General features: G+C 43.3%; 1 protein-coding gene across 1 annotated transcript in view; it reads left to right on the forward strand.

The window, feature by feature from the left end:
• CCDC6 (coiled-coil domain containing 6) overlaps nt 1-19690 on the forward strand; it is a 109226-nt gene that overhangs the window by 75374 nt on the left and 14162 nt on the right. The window contains exons 4-6 of the mRNA XM_068547496.1: nt 11779-11882; nt 13818-13978; nt 18645-18801. Coding sequence (XP_068403597.1) covers nt 11779-11882; nt 13818-13978; nt 18645-18801 — 422 coding nt within the window. The remainder of the gene's footprint in view (nt 1-11778; nt 11883-13817; nt 13979-18644; nt 18802-19690) is intronic.

Raw genomic sequence — 19690 nt, forward strand, 5'->3', positions numbered from 1 at the left:
AAGTCACGAAGATTTACCCCTGTTGTCTTTTTTGGGTTCTTACATTTAGGTCTTTGATTCCTTTTGAGTTAATTTTTATATGTGGTGTAAAATAGGGTCCAAATTCATTCTTTTGGTTGTGACTATCTAGTTGTCTCAACCAGTTCATTTCTGAGCCTCAGTTTCCTTATCTGTAAAATGGCAATAATAGCAAACCTGTGTCAGGTACAATGAATGAGAGAGAGTATAAGGTGATTTGCATAATGCCTGCTACATAAGCGCTCAACATAAGGTAGCTGCTGCTGTTAATTTTTAAATAAGCATATATATGTGTGTGTGTAACTGAATCACTTTGCTGTACACTTGAAACAAACACATCTTTAATTAACTATACTTGAATTAAAAAAAAAATCGTCTATAGTTTGAACCTAATGGGTTGAACCTGCAGAAGGGGTATTGGAAGGCCTCTGCCAGGGATTCGTGTTGGCCATAACATGTTTGTTTTGAAGGTGTAGCTTAGGTTGTAACTGTTTTTAAGAGGGCACCTGGGGACTTCCCTGGTGGCGCAGTGGTTAAGAATCCGCCTGCCAATACAGGGGACGCGGGTTCGAGCCCTGGTCTGGGAAGATCCCATGTGCCGCGGAGCAACTAAGCCCATGAGCCACAACTACTGAGCCCGTGTGCCACAACTACTGAAACCTGCGTGCCTAGAGCCCACGCTCCGCGACAAAAGAAGCCACCTCAGTGAGAAGCCTGCACACTGCTACAAAGAGTAGCCCCCGCTCGCTGCAACTAAAGAAAGCCCGCACACAGCAACGAAGACCCAACGCAGCCAAAAATAAGTGAATTAATTAATTAATTTAAAAAGAAAAGAAAGAAAGAAAAAGAAGGCACTCTGCCTATTCTCTGTAAAGCAGAACTTATCTGGTTTTGGGACTAAGTCTTAGACTCCTTGCAAGGTGGGCTCCAAGTAACTCACGTGCTGGAGGCCTAATTTTAAGTTAATCTCACCAAAAGTCAGGCCTTCAGCATGGACCCTCGAATTAGTCAGATAGCATTTGTTCTTCTCTTAGAATCTGAGATCTTTTCATTCTTTAAAAAGGGAATGTTAACCAGCTTGATCATCAAGGGCTCTGGGCTATCAATGGTTCTGTCGTTGTTTTGCAGGATGAGAATTCATAGAATTGTAGAGCTGGAAGGCCACATTGCAGGGGAAGACTACCTCTGTCGTTACTTTGTCCCCAGCCCCTCATGGGGATGTGAGAAAGTGGGGAAATCATGAGGAAATCCAGGGGCAGGGGCATCAGATCTGCCCAGGCTTTGGAACCACAGCTACCTGCACCTGTTTCCTCTTCCTGCAGAACTTGCTGCCTAGGAAGCAGGCTTGGGAGGAAAATGGACCAGCTTGGCCTGTAGGTGGCCCCGCCTGCTCACACCTGCTCACACTTTTTCAGAGAAGGAAACCCAGAGGGAGATCGAGGCTTTCTTCAAGTCACACAACCTAGCATTCTGAATGTCTAACTCCAAAAGATACTTTATAAGCAGATGTAAAAAAGCATGTTCAGAAAAATGTAACATTAGGAGGTCTTTGCAGCACTAATAATTAGTTTATTAGTCTAATAAACTGGATTACTTTAGTCAATATGACTTTAGTACTCTTAAGGGCTCTTTTTAGCACACACTGGTGGGCACTGCCTATAAATCTTTATTTGAAGACTTTTGTTCCAGCATGTGGTCACTGTTACATTTAGGTGATAAGAACGTTTCGAACTTAAAATATTCTCTAAGTGTCAAGAGCTCTTCATCAGAATGTGTTCTGTCAACTAGGAAGGATTTTCCTTCTCCAGAGGATAACTAGGATGAAAAGGCACAAATTAGCTTATTTATTAAGTGAAGTTCAGCTTAGCAGATGTGAGGACCTTCTGTGCACTTTGCACAGAAAATTATAGGAAGGAAGAAAACAGCAGCCATAAACAGGTGGATTTGACACTTAAATATTATTAGCTAGTACAGTAGAAAAATCTGGAATAAATTAGTTGGAGAATTAGTCATGTAATTCAGCTAACACTTAATGACGAACCGGGATGCCTGTCATGTACTAGACCTCTTACTCTTTTCTCCTGTGGTTGGCCCAGTAAAGTTGTCTCAGTTATTTCTAGAATTTGGGGTGTATTTTCTTATCAGAGATGTTCTTTCTTCCCAAAGCACAGACACCCATTTCTCAAGGTAGGCTTTAGGATTGGAATAGTCATTTTATTTATTAGCGCCTACGTGTAATTACAGTATCTTAGCCCCTGTAGTTTCGGGACGCTCTTGGGTTCATATCTCCCTTTCACCGGAATAAGCTGTGTGACTTCAGGCCAGCAATTTGACCTCTTCTGTGAAACAGACATACTCTCTAACTTGTAGGTTTGTTGGGGGGATAAATCTTCCATTCTGCCTCTCCTCACGCTCCATCCTTATTGAAGTTCTTTCATTTCTCTTGTCGGGGAAGGAGAAATTATCCTCTTCCCTTCTAGGTTTTTCTGGCAGGTTGAAGAATGATATTGACATGAGACAGAGAAAATCAACAGAACTTTAATGACATGTATACATGGGAGAGAAAATTCGCCAAAATTGTCGAAACCCGCACTTTAATACTGTCTTCAGCACTAAAGACAAAAGAGGTTGTTGTGGGCAGAGGTTTGGAACTTCAGAGGATGGGAGGAAGGCAATTGACATGAAGAGGGAAAAGCAAACGTTGGGCAAACAAATGTTTGCTAGGCAGAGACGGTGGGACACAGAGAGGAATTTTAACAAACAGGCTTTGCTGGATTCCTCCCACTCTACAAACCTAGGTCATGCTACCGTTATCATGGTGATAGCTCCCTTTCTGGAACAGGTCCTCTACCTACATTCTTGTAGGCAGTTAGGGGGAAGGTCAGAGGTTCCTCCTGATTCTTTGGGGCCTTAAAAAGAATCCGCCTGAATCATTTATTTGTTTATTTATTTAAAAATTGAAGTATAGTTGATTTACAATGTTGTATTAATTACTTCTGTGCAGCAAAGTGACTCAGTTATACATACATATACACTCTTTTTCATATTCTTTTCCATTATAGTTTGTCACAGGATATTGAATACAGTTCCCTGTGCTGTACAGTAGGACCTGGTTGTTTATCCATCCTCGATATATAATAGTTTGCATCTGCTAATCCCAAACTCCCAATCCTTCCCTCTCCACCCCTCCCCCACCTTGGCAACCCCCAGTCTGTTCTCTATGTCACAATCAGCCTAAATTAATCCTCGTACCAAATAGACCTATTTTGGGCTGGCAGATTTTGTTCCCCTGCACAGAATTGTTCCCATGTGGATTGCACAGCAGTAAATAAGTTTACACGGTAACCCAGTACACTGATGTTTTTGTAACTGTATTTATGACTGGGACAAGTTTTGTGAAACACTTGCTTATGTGCTTTGCATTGATTTTCTGTTCAATCCTATTTCGTTTTTAGCCAAAATGTAGGTGACAACTGACTTGAACTAATTTCCTAATCCAATAGTGGGTCACAACCTGCAGTTTAAAAATCATGCTCTGATGTGCCCAGTGCTTTCCTGCCCCCAGGTTTCCATGGATCTGTGTCCTCTGCCTGGCCCATCTTCTCCCTCCCCTGCCCCATCCCTATTTAACTGTTACCCAGGTTGCTCCTCTAGTCACTTTGGGGCCTGTGCTCCAAAGTGTTTCCATAACGTTCAGTCCTTTTCCTGTACCACTTGGTACACAAACAGCAATTAACAGTTAAATCATTTCTTTTCTGTGAGCTCCTCAGAAGGTAAAGGAGGGAAGGTACAATGTTAACCTCACCCTGTATCCCTGGTGACTCCCATATAGTAAGCGCTCCAAAAATTGTATGTGCTGCCATTAATAATCAAAGTTTTCATCTAATTTCTGTGGTACTTTGCCCTCCCCTTTTTCCGGGAATATGAGCATGCATATTATTTGAGCCTCAAACGTCTCACCACCTTCCTTGATCTGGTTACCCATCTCTTTAATCCATGCATCTGTGTGACTGTCTTTTTTGTCCATGCTGCCCTTGTGTGGCACACATTCTGTGTTAATTCAACACACCTTTATTAACACGCCTGCCGTCTGCCACAGACTCTACTGAGAAAGCTGACGTCAGGTCCCTGGCCCCGTGGGGCCTGGTCCAGGGAGGCCAGTGGACCTGGGGACAGTGACGAGGGATGCTGTGTGCCGTGCTGTGCTTAGGGGAACAGCATTACTGCTGCAGCAGGCTTCCCCCCTCCCGCGTAACCGCCGGAGAAGGACCTGAAGCTCCTTGGCACTTGGTTTAATTGTTTGTTAATTAACACACATGGGCTGGATAAATCTAAATCGAGCCTTGTTGCAGGGAAGCAGGGATGTGAGAGGGGACAGAGATGGGAGAGAAGATAATGCAGTAAAATGTAGATACAGGTTGCATGGAGTAGAGACGCTGAGAACACAGAAGAGAGCTCCTGCAGAAGACGTGAAGTTGAATCCCTCTTCTTTGTTACCGGGAAGGGGAAGAGTAGGGGTTTTGGCAGTCGGCATGTGTGGTGTCTTTGAGGACATAAGCTAGTCTTTCCAGTGAGTGTCTTGGAGAAGGCAGCCACGTGGCTGTACTAGGACTCACGAAGGCTTCGGTGCTGGCACGTGCCCAGCGGTTACCTTCAGCCACTAGCCAACATCAGGTGACTACGGAGACTTGACAAGACCCCAGCTTCCAGGGGCGTTGCAGGGGTGACACCCACTTCTCCCAGTGTCCCTCACCATCTACAACTGTAGCAAAGCACAGGGGCTGGGATTTAGAATGAATTTCAATCCTCGGCACAAAATTTTCTTTTTTTTGTTCAATTTCTAAAAATGAAATAAGGAAACCTTTAGCGTATTTTAAGTTCTATAAAGAAGAAAGGAACGTTTTAGGTTTCCAGCTCTTAGAACAATGGTTCTAAGTTAAGGAAACACGGTGGCCTTTCTGCCTCTTTTGTTTAGAAGGTAATATAAGCCAACTGACGTCACAATCAGTCCACATACAATTCTGATGCTACTTATTTGTAGTAGCTACAATGCCTGACCCTAGTGAGTTACACAGATCATCTGTGTGACCTTGTGACTTAGCAGTGAATTGAGTGGCTAGTGGCTCATGTTCAGGTTTGCATCCTTGATTGATTTTTTAGTTGGAATAGGTATTTCCTTCAGTCCACGGGTAGTGTGGCCTTACTGGGTTTTATTAGAATTCCATTCATGCCAGCGGCTGCCCTTGCAGATTCTGGCAGTGGGAGGGCTCTTGTGGCAGTAGCTCTGGGGACCACCTGCTGGTTCCAAAGAACTACCAAGTTCCTTGAGGGTTCATTTGCATTAAGGAGCTGAAATTTAGTGACCCCTATGCATCCTTTGAAGTTTGATTTCAAATACTAATCTCAAATTATGGAAGTCTTGAAAACTTCTTTAATCAAGCATTTGCACTGTAAAAGTAATCCATTGCTCTCTCAAGAAAATGTGGAAAATGTAAACATAGAAGTACAAACATGAAAAAACATTACCTAGACTACAGCCCTCCCCAAACAACTGCCACTGATATTTTTTCTTGATGTGATAGTGTATTTGCAACATGCACTATGGTATGTGTTCTTTCCCCAGGATTTCTCCACTGGGCTCTTGATGTAGCAAAAGAGTTTACACCCCAGACTTTGAAACCTGCTTTCCACCGATGGTAATTATTTGGTAAAAGAGTCCCCTGGAATTATGAACCCATTATGCACATTTGTATAATACTGTGCTGATGTCAAAGTGATAAAAACTTAAGCTCAGAAACCATATAAATCTGACTAATAATATGTGTATCTATTTCATAAAAGACCTTCATTTTCAGTATCATTGAACAAAAGCAAAATTTATTGAGCTGGTAAACTATGAAAGTGTTATTTTCACATATTAAATATTAATGGGGTATTAATATTATCCTGAAGTTCTGTCCATTTCAAAGAACAAATCTAATTTTTATAGGAACACAGTGTTTGAGAAGAAAAAAGTTATAAGCTATGGTAAAGAAGGTTAACTCTTGGCTATCTGGAAAATTCTGTCTTCAGATAGCTAAGCCTTCACTATCATTTCTCCTCTGAGAGTTTATTGGTTCACTCTGTATTTTAGATATGTGAATTAATATCCTAAATTAATGGATGTACTATTAGGAAATTGTTAATTTTTAAGATTAGATGTCTTTAAATTTTTTTGTTATAAAAATAGTAAATGTTCATTAAAAAATTGGGTGGGAGCCAGAAAAGGTAGGAAGGTAAATTACCACCAACATTACTTTCACCCAAGGGCCGACCCTATTTATCTTGCTGTATAGTTCTTCATGATTTTTTTTTTGCATCTTTTTCTGTTCTCTATCAGTATATATATTTTTTTTTTTCATTTTTTGGCCATGCCGCTTGGCTTGTGGGATCTTAGTTCCCAGAGCAGGGCTGGAACCTGGGCCCTCAGCAGTGAAAGTGCAGAGTCCTAACTACTGTACCACCAGGGAATTCCTTCTATCAGTATATTTCTTTTTCTTTTTAAAAATTTATTTATTTATTTGGTTGCACCAGGTCTTAGTTGCAGCAGGCAGGCTCCTTAGTTGTGGCCTGCGAACTCTTAGTTGTGGCATGCATGTGGGATCTAGTTCCCTGACCAGGGCTCGAACCCTGGCCCCTGCACTGGGAGCTCAGAATCTTATCTACTGTGCCACCAGGGAAGTCCCCCTATCAGTATGTTTCTGATGCACATAGATAAATTTCTTTTCAACTGTAATTTTTGACCACCTAGACTTGAAAGTGATCATCCTTTCTCTCCTTTTGTCTTGCTCCTTACTGATGAACTTCCATTGGCTCTTTCTGGGCTCAACATTACACAAGCCAGTGGTGATGAACTAGAACTTGTTTTTAATTATGAAACCAGCTGCAGCTTGATTAATCAAATAGGTACCTTGGGAGCTCTGTAGTCTATGAACACCTGTCTTATCTATAACACAAATTGGCTGCTTGATTTCTTAAAGATATATATATGTTTTCCAGAAGGCAAAGATCAGATGTCTTCCAGCCTAGGAAAACTGCCAGGGCTAAGCAAAATTCCACTGATAGCCACACCAACAGAGGCAGTGTTTAAGTTTTACTTTACTTGTCTCTGTTGCTTTAATTTGTGAGGGACCTTTGCCACAGAGCAAGGACCATTGTGCATGATTTCAGTGCTTTTCACATCATTTGCATGTGGTATGTTTTAATAGTCCCTTCATGAATCCTATTAGTCACTTCTTTCCTATATATAAGTAAAACTATGACTAACTCAAATGTATTGGCAAGGTAGGATGGAATGAGGTAATATCTTTTACTGTCTCTACTCTTGCAGTATAAACAAAACTGTCTTAGCTCATTTGGGCTGTTATAACAAATAACACAGACTGGCTTATGAACAACAGAAATTTATTTCTCACAGTTCTGGAGGCTGGAGGTCAAGGATCAGGGAGCTTGATGGAGTTCTGCTGACTGCTGGCTGCATGTGTCCTCAATTGGTAGAGAGCAGAGAGCAGCAAGCTGCAAGGTCGCTCCTGACTAGAAAGGACACTAATCCCATCATGGGAGTCCCACCCTCCTGACCTCAGCTAAACCTAATTACCTCCCAAAGGCCTCACCTCCGAATACCATCACACTGGGGATTTAGGCTTCAACATGTGACTTTGGACAAAAACATTCAGTCCATTGCAGAAACTGCATTCATTTTTCTGACTTTGATTTAGTCATGTTTTGAACCTTGTACGTTTTATTTTCCCAGGTGATTCTGATATACCTCCAAGGTCCCCACTTTGAACATCTACGGTATTATGTAACAAATTGCTAGGAAATCGAGCTGAACTGTTAATGGCTCTCAGATGCTACCTAACTTGGAAAGTTTTGGGGGATTGTGTTAATCCCCCACACAAATTGTGTGTTTGTTTTCTTAGGATTTACCCCTAGCTCTTTAAAAAAACAAAAAACAGAAAAACAGCCAACTAATAAAAGAGTTTGGTCAATGTAGGTCTTAGAGTACTCTGCTATTTCTTACATCTGGTATACACCTCTTGTGGCACCATCATTCTAAGTACTTTTTGCCGTACGTTGTAACAAAGTTTGTGTCTGTGTTCCGTGTATATGGTAGCCCTTACATGGATTAGTTGTCATGGGCTGCCTTCCAAAATTCGTTTTTTCAGTCAGATGTTTGGGGTTCAAAATATATTTTCCCATAGAAATGATGATAATATGGCGGTTAGACTAAAACAAAGTAGCTTGAAAAGGTGCACTAAAACCTTCCAGAATTCTGTCGTTGAGCGCAGTGGTCATGCTAAAGTTCTCATCAGGCTTTTTTTTGGCCAAGTACTCCTTTCCGCCACTTCTCCCTCCACCCCAGCATCATGGTTCTCTTTAAATGGGAAAATGCTACGCTGAGAGAGAAGTGCGATGGTGTTGGGAGCCGTCTCTTGGCTGCCCCTTTTTTCTGCTTTTTTAGTGGTGAGTGTCTGCCCACTGCAAAGACGCAGCTAGGGTGGGCTGTGAATTCAGACGAGCCAGCTCTATTTTTACACTCTAAGTTTATCCATTGAAGACGTTGTGTATTTATTTGGGGAATGTAATAAGAACTCTTGGTGCCACGTTAATTTACTTTCAGTGGGAGGAAGGGCTCCTGAAGAGGAGTAAAGAGTTTGGCCGGGAGGCCACTGACCTGACTTAATTACAAAGCAGCCTTTCAAATAAATATTCTACGAACTGGCTGTATCCGTTGCTGCCGCGTGCTCACAGACTGTGCAGTCAGAAGGGGCTTGGGTTAGCCTGAGAATTTGATGTCTGGCAATGGAAGAGAGTAGGTGCCTGTTGCGTGAACACTGAACTAAAAAGGCTGTTAGCTATTATGAGGAAGGAGATGGGGGAGAGTATTACAGATGGAGACCAGCACAGAAAAAATCATCTGCACAGGCAAGGAATGCAGCCCTGGGCTGATATTTCCATTCCAGCAAGAATTTCTGACTTTGTACGCTGTAAATTTAACGTATACCGTCAGATTTGAGGGTTGCTTGATCTCAGGGCAATGCAAGCACTGAAAATCTACTTCTGTCCGAATTGGCAGTACTGGTGTGGACTCTTTATAGGCTGTGGGATTAGATGCACAGGAGATGGAAGGGCAGCTCTGATAAAGAACTTCAGGGGGAATTAATCATGATCCTAATTGGTACCATTTCCTCGAACTTCTCTGGTCTTTAGTGTAAGAGCGCCTCAGCGATGCTGAAAAGATAAGATTTTTTTTAGTTGAAAAAACAAGACTGGAAGCCCTGTTCTTTCTAAGGCCAGAGAGAATATGGACTCCCATAGCACTGTCAGCCTGTGTAATGAAACACCCAAATCCATCCTGTGTTGCCTGCTTCATGGAAACAAATTAGTAGAGCAAACTGGTACAGCAAACCCAAGTTGCACCCCCAGGAGGCCTTGGTTCACTGAAGTGGGCAGCAAATTGATAGCTGGTAGCTCTACCAATAGGTACCAAAAAGAAGCTGAGATTCGTGTTTGTTTTCAACTCCTGTTTTTCCTGCTCTCTTATTTGCTTCTGCGTACTCTCAGACTCACGAAGCTACCCCTACTCGGCTCCTCCCAAGTATTATTGGATAATTTACCCCAAATCCTACTTGCCCTTCAAGATGCTCTGAACTCGCTGGTTGGATGGGACCCAGCTCTTTTGGTCACCATGGTGACTGCTACCCATTCCTCTCCTGGCAGCATCCATCACTTTTCCTGAGTCACACCAGCTCCCAGGCCAGTGGTTTCCTCAGCTCTAAAATGAAAGGGTGCATTTAGATGATTTCTCTTGCTGCTTCTGGCTCTAAAAATCTCTTATAGAGCTAGTTCAGACTGAAGACAGCTGCCCTCTTGAGATTGACAGAGAATGATAGAGTGAGTGGCCCTGGAAGGGACCTTGGCCGTCATCAAGGCCAGCGTAGATGAGGGCAGGTGAGTACCTACTCAAAGCCACATGCCAAGTCAGTTATACGTGGGCAAAGAGAGCTTTGTCTTGACTTGGCTTTTCAGAGTTACTGATCAGCATGGTGCATGATTACTCTAAAATTAAAAGTCGTTGTGCATAAGTTTGTATCAGGCATCTCTACTACGAAACGATGCCTTGCTTGAATTTTTTTCTCACCTACCAAGTACCCCGTATCATGTTTTAGTTAAACCTGGGAATAGAGTCCTTAAAGGGTAAATGCCTTGGCATTTTGTTTCTTTAAATAAATGGCTGTGAATTGTACTTCAAAGCTTGACCCAAAATGTGGTCAGAGGATCACCAAGGTTCTTAGGAGTTCTGCGAGGTGTTCCTGGGTTTCTCCTCCTCACTGCGGGTAGGAACTGTTTAATACCTTGAGGAGCATTTGTGCATTAGGCGGCTCTAAGCTTCAGCACAGATCGCTTCCGACTCAGTGTGACTCCTCTGCCTTTCCCCATGCAAAGAAAGTATACCGAGACTATGTTTCCAGTTGACTCTGTGTGATCTTGGCTCATTCACTTGTGGAGTAAGGTCTGTCTGCTTTGGTTGCTTTAAAAGACTACCTTTTGTCCATGGAATTGGTCTCACTTTACTGTATATATAGGGATCTTTGATCAAAGAGAGGCTTGCCTCTAACCTGCTAAAAAGATACGAACTCTGCTACTTTGACGTCTTTACAGCTGTGCAATCAAAAATAATTTGTTGAGCCTGTGATTGAAAAGGTAAATTGCTATTGGTTGAAGAGACAGCATGGGGCAGTAACACAACCTTTTCCCCCTTTTACAAAAGATTTCTGTTAAAATTACTTAATATCTCAAGCATATAGACAAATACAAAGAATGATACCACACATTCCCTCAACCCGGCTCTGTGAAATCTGTTCATTGTGGCACTTTCTTCCCCCCTCACTAGCCCTCTTTTTCTTCGTCTCTTTCTCACCCTCTACCAAAGTCTATAATTTGTTTCGTTTACTGTCTTGGCCCCCACTACAATGTAAGGTCCCTGAGGGCAGACATTTCTGACTCCTTAGTTCCCTGTTACATCATCTCTATTAACCAATGTCTGACATTGTTCTCTGTATTTGCATATTGCTCTTTATTAATGAATTAAATTAATTGCTTCCACGTATTGCTTCTTTTTATGACGTAGAATGCAGTTTGGGGTTCCCTCTGCAACTGCCCACGCCCCCCAAATCAAATTTTCCTTCTTCCCTACCTCACCATAGGTAACCTGTATTGTGAATTCGGCATTTATCCTTTTTGCATATGCTTTTTATATCTTAGGACATATTTATGTGTACCCATTAACCACTACGTAGAATTGTCTTCAGGTATTTGAGTTATTTATATAAATAGTAATATAACCTTTCTGGTTTAATGTTGAACTACATGCAGGACTGTGAGGACAAACCCAGTTAAGTCCTGGGACAACTAGTAAGCAGAACTCCTCAAACCCTCTTTAAGGAAGACTTTCCATGTGCTTTGAATAAATGCTGAAGCAACCACTGTGATTCACGTACCAGATAGCAATTAAGCTTTAACATCAAAGAATGAACCTGTCTCGATGTTCTCAAAGTTTAAGAACTAGATGCGCTTAATGTGTCTGTGCCAGAAAATTGGCCATTCCTTTGCAGTTTTCTCCGTGAAATGGGGTCCTAATGGTCCAATCAAAAAAAATCTAATTAACAAAGTTTAAGTGGTCTACAATTCTCAGTAAAACTGTTTTCCTTCCTTCAGCTGAGACGAGAGAAGATTGACCTTGAAAATACTTTGGAACAAGAACAAGAGGCACTAGTGAATCGTCTCTGGAAAAGGATGGATAAACTTGAAGCTGAAAAGCGGTTTGTTTAGTCTTGCTGTTTGGTATTCTGTATGTATGTGTGTGTTGGAGGAGTGGGGTAGCTTGCTGGGTGTGACCGAGGAATGACAATGGGACATTTTAATTCCTTGGTTGATGCACTCATTTTAATTTGACAATTGGGAAAAATGTTGATAGCCTATCCTCCTGTTGGTCACTTCTTTATACTTCTCCCTCACTGACCCGGTAGAATTTCTTTTCATTTGGTATTAAAGCCTATGAAGAAATTCACTAAGGAGCTGTTGTTCACCTCTGTTGTTCTAGAGGAAGGTTGCAGTTCCAGCTTTTTACCTAATTGAACCGGCTTCCCCCTTCATTTTCTGAAGTGCTTAGGATATGTGCTATGTACTGTGAATTATCACACATTTCTAGAAGGTACTTCATTAGGGAGGCTGAGATTGATAGAAAAATGATCATCTCTGTGTTTAAGACTTGCTATAAAGAAATACTGGTACATATTTAAGGTTAGGGTTCTTGGTGTTGAATGTATGTACATGGATATGGAATACTCAGCAGCACGTATTTCTTGAACCCCTGTGTGCGAGGTCCGGTTCGGCCCTTAGATTCAAGTACTGTGTGCTTTGGGGTGGGTGGAGCAGAGCTTGAATAATGGCAGGAGGTTCTGTGGGTGGGATGTGTGTCTGGGTGTCGAAAGGGAGCTCCTTGAAAATATTCATTCATCTACTTCACCACGATCTTTTGTTTGCTAACCAGAGACATTTTCCATAAGTACTTTGGATGAACATCCATAAATTGAGTTCATCTCAAGATTTGCAACATAGAGCCATACCCCACCCAGGCTTTAAGAAAACTGACAATCTGAGGTGTATCTATAGGGAATTATTCAAGCAGTAGTTGAATCAGCTGTGTTTTGCCTTATTACAGTAGTGCTAATAAATTGAAGCTTGAAAAATTATTTCATATAATAGATGGAGGGACCATTACAATATTTTACCTACTAGTTTTCTCAGCAAGGCTAGGCCTGAAGGTAATTCACAGTTTGCACTTGGGTAAACTCAGTGGTAGAAAGGTGAAAACCAAACTAAACCAGAAACTTCCCAGCAGCTTATAAAAGGGGCAGAGAGGTCTGTTGCCAGTCTGTCTTCCTTTGCCAAAAGCAGTGGGAGGTTTTATGTATATAAGTACCAAGTTATTGCATCGAACATTATGAAATTGTCATTTTGTAGAATATTCATGTTTTATGTGCTTCAAAATAATGATAATTGGTAGAGAAGGTGGCACCACCAGTTATTAACCCAGTACATTTTGTTTTTGTTTTTTTAACTCTTTTTACCTTTGCTGTGCCCAGAAGCAAAGGGCCTTCAGTGCAGTTTGCCATACCCTCAGGATTGGTTTTTCAGGAGGGGAGTTGAGAAGTCAGTCTCTTTACCTGATGTCACTCTCCAAGGAGATTCATAGTCTGTAGTTTGTAAGTTTCAACTGAAAGCCTTGAGAGGAAATTCCTCCAGTGTCGCCGTTCCCTCCAACCCAGCATGTGGACCATTTAGTCAGCGGATCATTCTGATTGCCCAGTGTATTCCGGCATGATAATCAGAAGCCAGTGTTACAGACGTTTTTTTCAGTAAGGCTTAATTACCAGTGGCCATTTGAAAGGAGAAAAAGGAAGGTGGCTCCTTCAGCTCTGCCCTTTGACTTGACTGTCAGGTAAGGGCGACCAGAAGTTGATGGAAAATGGGCACAGGGGTTAAACAATTCAGTGAATTTTGGCAATTAACATGAGCATGCTGTTAAAACTCCCGGCTAGAATTTGTTGTTTTTGTCTTTTATTTATTTATTTTTCTGATTGCTGAGAACTTATTTGTGTATTTTTTAAATAGACAACGGTGAGCGTCAAATCAGCGTTTTGTGTTTTAAAGGCAAACTGTTTTTCATTGTTGGAATTTTCTTTTCAATGAAGAATCCTGCAGGAGAAATTAGACCAGCCGGTGTCTGCTCCCCCATCGCCTAGAGACATCTCCATGGAGATCGACTCTCCAGAAAACATGATGCGACACATCAGGTTTTTAAAGAATGAAGTGGAGAGGCTGAAGAAGCAACTGAGAGCTGCCCAGTTACAGCGTACGTAGCCTTGGTGTCGCTGGTCATCTGTCCACAGAATTAATCCACTTACCAAGTAGGGAGTTTTACCTATATTTACTATTGAATTTGTATAAATCAAATTCATATTGTGTTTCATTGCTAGTACATATTCATGTGTCTGTCATCCTGGAATAGATTATTTAAAAAAAAAATTACAGTAGGGCAGGGCAAATAGTTTAGAATACTTCTAGAAAATCACATAATTTCAGGATGGTCCAGAATCAGAGGTACTATTTCTTTCTTTTTTTTTTTTTAATTAATTTTTATTGGAGTATAGTTGATTTACAGTGTTGTGTTAGTTTCTGCGGTACAGCAAAGTGAATCAGTTATACATACACATATATCCACTCTTTTTTTTGGATTCTTTTCCTGTATAAGGTCGTTACATAATATTGAGTAGAGTTCCCTGTGCTATACAGTAGGTCCCCATTAGTTATCTATTTTATATCAGAGGTACTATTTCTAACCTTCCCCCTGGTGTTCATCTCTCGGATGGTGCTAACAGAAGCAGTGCAGGAGACCTCAGTGTACTTTGGGGGCATTAGGCAGAGAATAGTGTTTATCTTCTTTACTATCGAAACTTGGCCTCAGTTAACGATTGTTCATGGTGGTTGAGGAATAAATGCTTTTGAAATTTCTCCTTTTTATTTTTGGAAATCAAAGGAACTAATTTCTGGACACTTGATTACATCACTGTGCATTCACTTGGGTTTCTTCTGTTTTGGTTTTTAGGCCGTTCAACTTATTTGAATAGATAATACAGTGAAAGGTATGCAGGGGAAAGATAAGTCTCCCTTTCACCTCGATCCCCAGCTGCCCAGTTCTCACAACTAACACATTTTTAATATATTCTTCAGGTGTGTGTGTGTATAGACTTCTTTTATATAAATAGTAGCACAATGAACATACCCTTTTGCATTTTTCTTTTCACTTACTATGTCTTACAGTTTTTTCTCTGCCAATATATACAGAGCTGCCTTACTCCCCCTGCCCCCCCCCCTTTTTTAATCTTTTGGCCGCACCGTGCGGCATGTGGGATCCTAGTTCCCCGACCAGGGATCGAACCCGCGCCCCGTGCTTTGGAAGCGCGGAGTCTTAACCGCTGGACCGCCAGGGGAGTCCCCTCCCCCCTGTTAAAGGCTGTGTAGTATTTGAGTGTATGGATACACTGTAACTTATTTAACTCATCCCTTACCAACAGACCCGTTTGGGTGGTGATGCTACAACCATAGTGAACATCTCCGTACAGACGTTTGATACCTGTGCACGAACACCTTCAGGGTAAATTCCACGGCGTGGATTTGCTGAGTCAGATGAAATGTGCATTTCAGATTTCAGTGCTTCTTATCTTTACGTTTTCTTCTCCGAAGTTGATTTCAAGTCCTAGTCCAGTAGCGCATCTGGGATGGGTGCATCAGGGTTATCGTGGGAGCCTTTAAGAAGTACAGTGTGTTCAGTTTCCTGTTGCCGCTGTTAACAAGCGAGCACAAACTTAGTAATTTAAAACAACACAAATTTTATTATATCACGTTTTTTGGAGGCCTGGGTTCAAAATAGGTCTCACCGGGCTAAAATCAAGGTGTCAGCAGGGCTGGTTCCTTGTAAAAGGCTCTAAGGGAGAATCCGTTTCCTTGCTTGTTCCAGCTTCTGGAGGTTGTCTGCATTCTTTGGCTCATGACTCCTTTGCATTGGTACCACTCCCACCTCTGCTTCTTGTCACATCTTTTCACTCTGACCCTCCTGCCTTCCCTGTATAAGGACTCTGATTGCGTCGGGCCCAGCCAGATAATCCAGGATGAGTTCCCATCTCAAGGTCCTTAATTTAATCACACCTGCAAGTCTCTTTTACCATGGAAGGCAACATGGACTCGGGCTCCAGGGATTAGGATGCGGACATCTTTGGGAGTCCACTGTCCTGTCTGACCCCATCCAGGGTGCTGGGCTTTTACTCTAGGGGTGAAGTCTGGTCCTCTGTATTTTTTTAAATAGAGGTGATTCTGATATGTACCCCTGCTTGAGAACCATAATGGATGTGTATTCTGTGAAAACACATCAAGGAGTTCTCAAATATTAGTTGCTTTAGGTTAGGATATTTTTTGAGCTTTTGCTGTGTTGGACAGACACAGGTCTTGTAGCAGCTTTCTGAACTCTTTCCACGGCTGTCAGTTTATATTTTTCTTTCTTGTATATACTTGCCTTGTTGTTCCCCAGACAATATTTTGAGAAGAAATTTGGGAAGAATATCTTATCTCCTCTACTTCCTTCCTACTGCACTGTTTGGTCTCTGGAGAGACTGCGGATATCAACAGAGGCTTCTGTAAAGTGCTGTTTGGATTTTGTGAGGACAGGGAAAGCCGTGGCACTTAGCGGCACGCAGTCGGTTTGGGTTGGGAGTAGAGTATGAGTTAATGACTTTCCTCATCCACCTGCCTCTGCCTCCTTAGGTTGGATAACTTTGTCCACTGTGAAAGCTCCTGGGGCACTTGGTCCCTCTCCCCCAAGTCCAGCTGTGTCTGAACTTGAACTGCTCTCCCAGTAGCTCTCAACTGACATGAGAGTCCCCTGGGGAGTTTTTGGTAGACCAGTGGAGAGGATTCATCCTCGGGGATTCTGATTTAAGTGGTTTGGATGGGGTCTGGGCACCCCATCCAATATGGCTAGTATTTTCTATCCATAAACCTGAAAGGGAATTTAAAAGGTACAGGACACCTTGGGATCAGGTAGGACTCATCTCGGGAGACTGTCTGTAAGTCACCCTCAGTTGACACTATCTTTGACTAACTGCTGTGAGATGGCTGAAGGTGGGGGCAACATAACCTCTGGCCCCTAAGTCCTAGGGAGCTCTTCGTGGGAGAAAGAGGAGGACTCCTGAGAGTAAATCTAGTCCTTTGAAGTCAGGTGTGCGGTAGCCAGCAGAGGGCACCCAAGGAATGCCACGGCGTCAGCCATCTGTGCCTGGGTCTCTCACTCCCAGAGGCTGTGGGCCTGGTGCCTTCTCCGTGCCTCCAGCTTCTGGGTTAACTGCCAGACTGCCAGGAGGTCTTTTCAGCCATCACTCCTGGTGACTGATGTTCTTGTCGGTAGCTTATTGTTTAAGGATCCCCCTGCTGGTTTCCCCAGATGCTAGAGGATTGCCATTTTCTTTGAAAGACAGTGTTTCCTCTTCAGTAATTATCCTCAAAGCCTCATGAATCCTCAGTTCTGTGAAGCTTTCCTATTTATGGAAAAGAAAGGCAACCTCCTCCGACAACTGTCCCTCTAGTCTAGAAACAGTAGATACTCCAAGAGGCCAATGTAGCGATGCCTGTAGAGCAAGTGAAAAATTCCGTCTGCTGACATATTTGGGATGAAATAGCTTAAATCATTTATATGAAAAGTGTACTTTGTAAATATTTTCCCAGCATGCCTTCCATTAAAGAGATTTTTGCATCTGGATTAGACAGCAGGGTTTCTGGGTAGATTGAAAACGGCCCAGGGATTTGGTGTTTAGTGCACATAATAGTGTTTAATAGTTTTGGTATTTTCATTTGAATTTCTGAAATAAGGATATTCAAGATATCAAGATAAGTATTCAAGATACTTAGTAACAACATATTGTGTCTGAGGTAAACCAGGAAAGCGGGGAGGGTCATGTTTTCCCTTTTCCTGGAAGGACGCTGGAGCGTGCCACAGAATCCTGCACAGTCACTCAGAAGGGCAGGGGTTACAGTGGGTCCAGGCAACTCAGCAGAACGAGATTCCAGAGCCCCAGGAAGGTATCAGTTCCACATTTCAGATTCGAAGGAAGGATGATCTGGCTGGCTTAGCCTGGGCCCAGCGTCTCGCCCTGGGGCTGGTTAGCTCTGGCCGGCACTGTAGCAGAGACCTCTCTGCATATGGGGCAGCTCCCAAGGAAGGGGTATTTGTCATAAGCATGGTGCCATCCCAAGATCCTGGCTGCATGTAGGTCTTTACCTGCTGTTTGACTCTGAAAGGCTGTACGTAAGTCAGGAAACAGTAACACAAACACCAAAAACTAGACTGATTTGAAATATTGATGATCTAAAGTTGCTTATTCTGTCAGTTTCTAGTTTTATAAAAAGATTTATAACTGTTACCTAGCACGTTGAGTACACTGGTTCTCCGTGTGCAAACCTCTCCCCCCTCACCTCCCAGTGCACTGGGGGGTGTGCTAACAAGTGTGACCTATGGGTGTGCTCCCATCGGTGACCTACCCCGCTGTGTCTGGAGTTGACAGGCAGCAGAACTGGTGCCTGGAGGGGAGCCCATGGGCTGAGTCTGCTTCCCCAGCTGGACCCCCTTCCCTCTCCGCTCCAGCAGTATAGAGGGAGCTCTGGGAGCTGCTCAGGCCACACGTAGCTCCAGCATTCCTTCCTCTACATAAAGCTCTTTAGAAGGCAGGGAAGCAGGATGGAAGATGCCTAACCTGACAGCACTGCTTTTCGTCTGTTTTTCTAAATGCAAATCGTGGGTCAACCTTGGTACTTGGGATAAACTTGAAATCCAGATCTCGTCTGTGTGTGGGAGAGTGAGAATGGCTGTCTTTCAGCCCTTCTTGGTCTGTGGCGCAGGAGCTGGACCACCGTCTTTCTGAAGAGTGGAATATGCACGGACCGTGGTTTAATTGAGAACTCTGGCTTTTCAGATTCCGAGAAAATGGCTCAGTATCTGGAGGAGGAACGTCACATGAGGGAAGAGAACCTGAGGCTGCAGAGGAAGCTGCAGAGGGAGATGGAGAGAAGAGAGGCCCTCTGTCGACAGCTCTCCGAGAGCGAGTCCAGCTTAGAGATGGATGATGAAAGGTGCGTGCATGTCTCACGAGCCTCGGGAAAACAACAGCAGCCCAGGCTGCAGCCCCTCTTCACCTCCTGTAAGATGAGGCAGCAGATGGCAGGCACGCTTATTTATTGTGATGATGAATACCGTGGCCTCAGTGCGGATGCTGGGAATGGGATAAATGAAGACGTTTGACCGTCCTCCTTAAACACAAAAAGACAAAAAAAAAATGGCCTTTCCCAAATTACTCAATGGGACAGACATGGAGGCGGGTTTTGTGTCGGGAGGCAGCGTTTGCAGGTGTTGTTGAATCGCCTCATCCTGGGCCACGTCTCTTTAGAGCATGGGCGCATATCTTAATCCCTGGGTACAGGTGAGCAGGTGGTGCGCGGTACAGCCTGAGGAAGCGAATACATCCAGGGGGCGAAAGAGTCCACGGGGGTGGGTGGAAGTTGCTGAAAGCCAGAGGCTTTGTTCTAACACACTTGGTAACTTTTCAACCTCTTTGCAGCTACTTTTCAAAAATAGAACTCACGCAGTGCATTTATCTGCTCAGGTCTCAATATCAAGTCCCCCCACTGTCCCACTGGGAAATGGGCCGGAATAAGAGAGGCATCCTTTGGTTAACTAGAGGGCATGTCTCAGTTCTCCTTGCTCACCCAGATTTTCCTTTCCTTCCCCACCTGCCCGCCTCCTCTGCACTTGGGAGTGAGGTGATCGTTAAGATAAGCAGCATGGGGCTTCCCTGGTGGCGCAGTGGTTGAGAATCTGCCTGCCAATGCAGGAGACACGGGTTCGCGCCCTGGTCTGGGAAGATCCCACATGCCGCGGAGCGACTGGGCCCGTGAGCCACAATTACTGAGCCTGCGCGTCTGGAGCCTGTGCTCAGCAACAAGAGAGGCCGCGACAGTGAGA

The sequence above is a fragment of the Eschrichtius robustus genome, chromosome 7 (assembly GCF_028021215.1).
Source record: "Eschrichtius robustus isolate mEscRob2 chromosome 7, mEscRob2.pri, whole genome shotgun sequence".
NCBI classification, from domain to species: Eukaryota; Metazoa; Chordata; class Mammalia; order Artiodactyla; family Eschrichtiidae; genus Eschrichtius; species Eschrichtius robustus.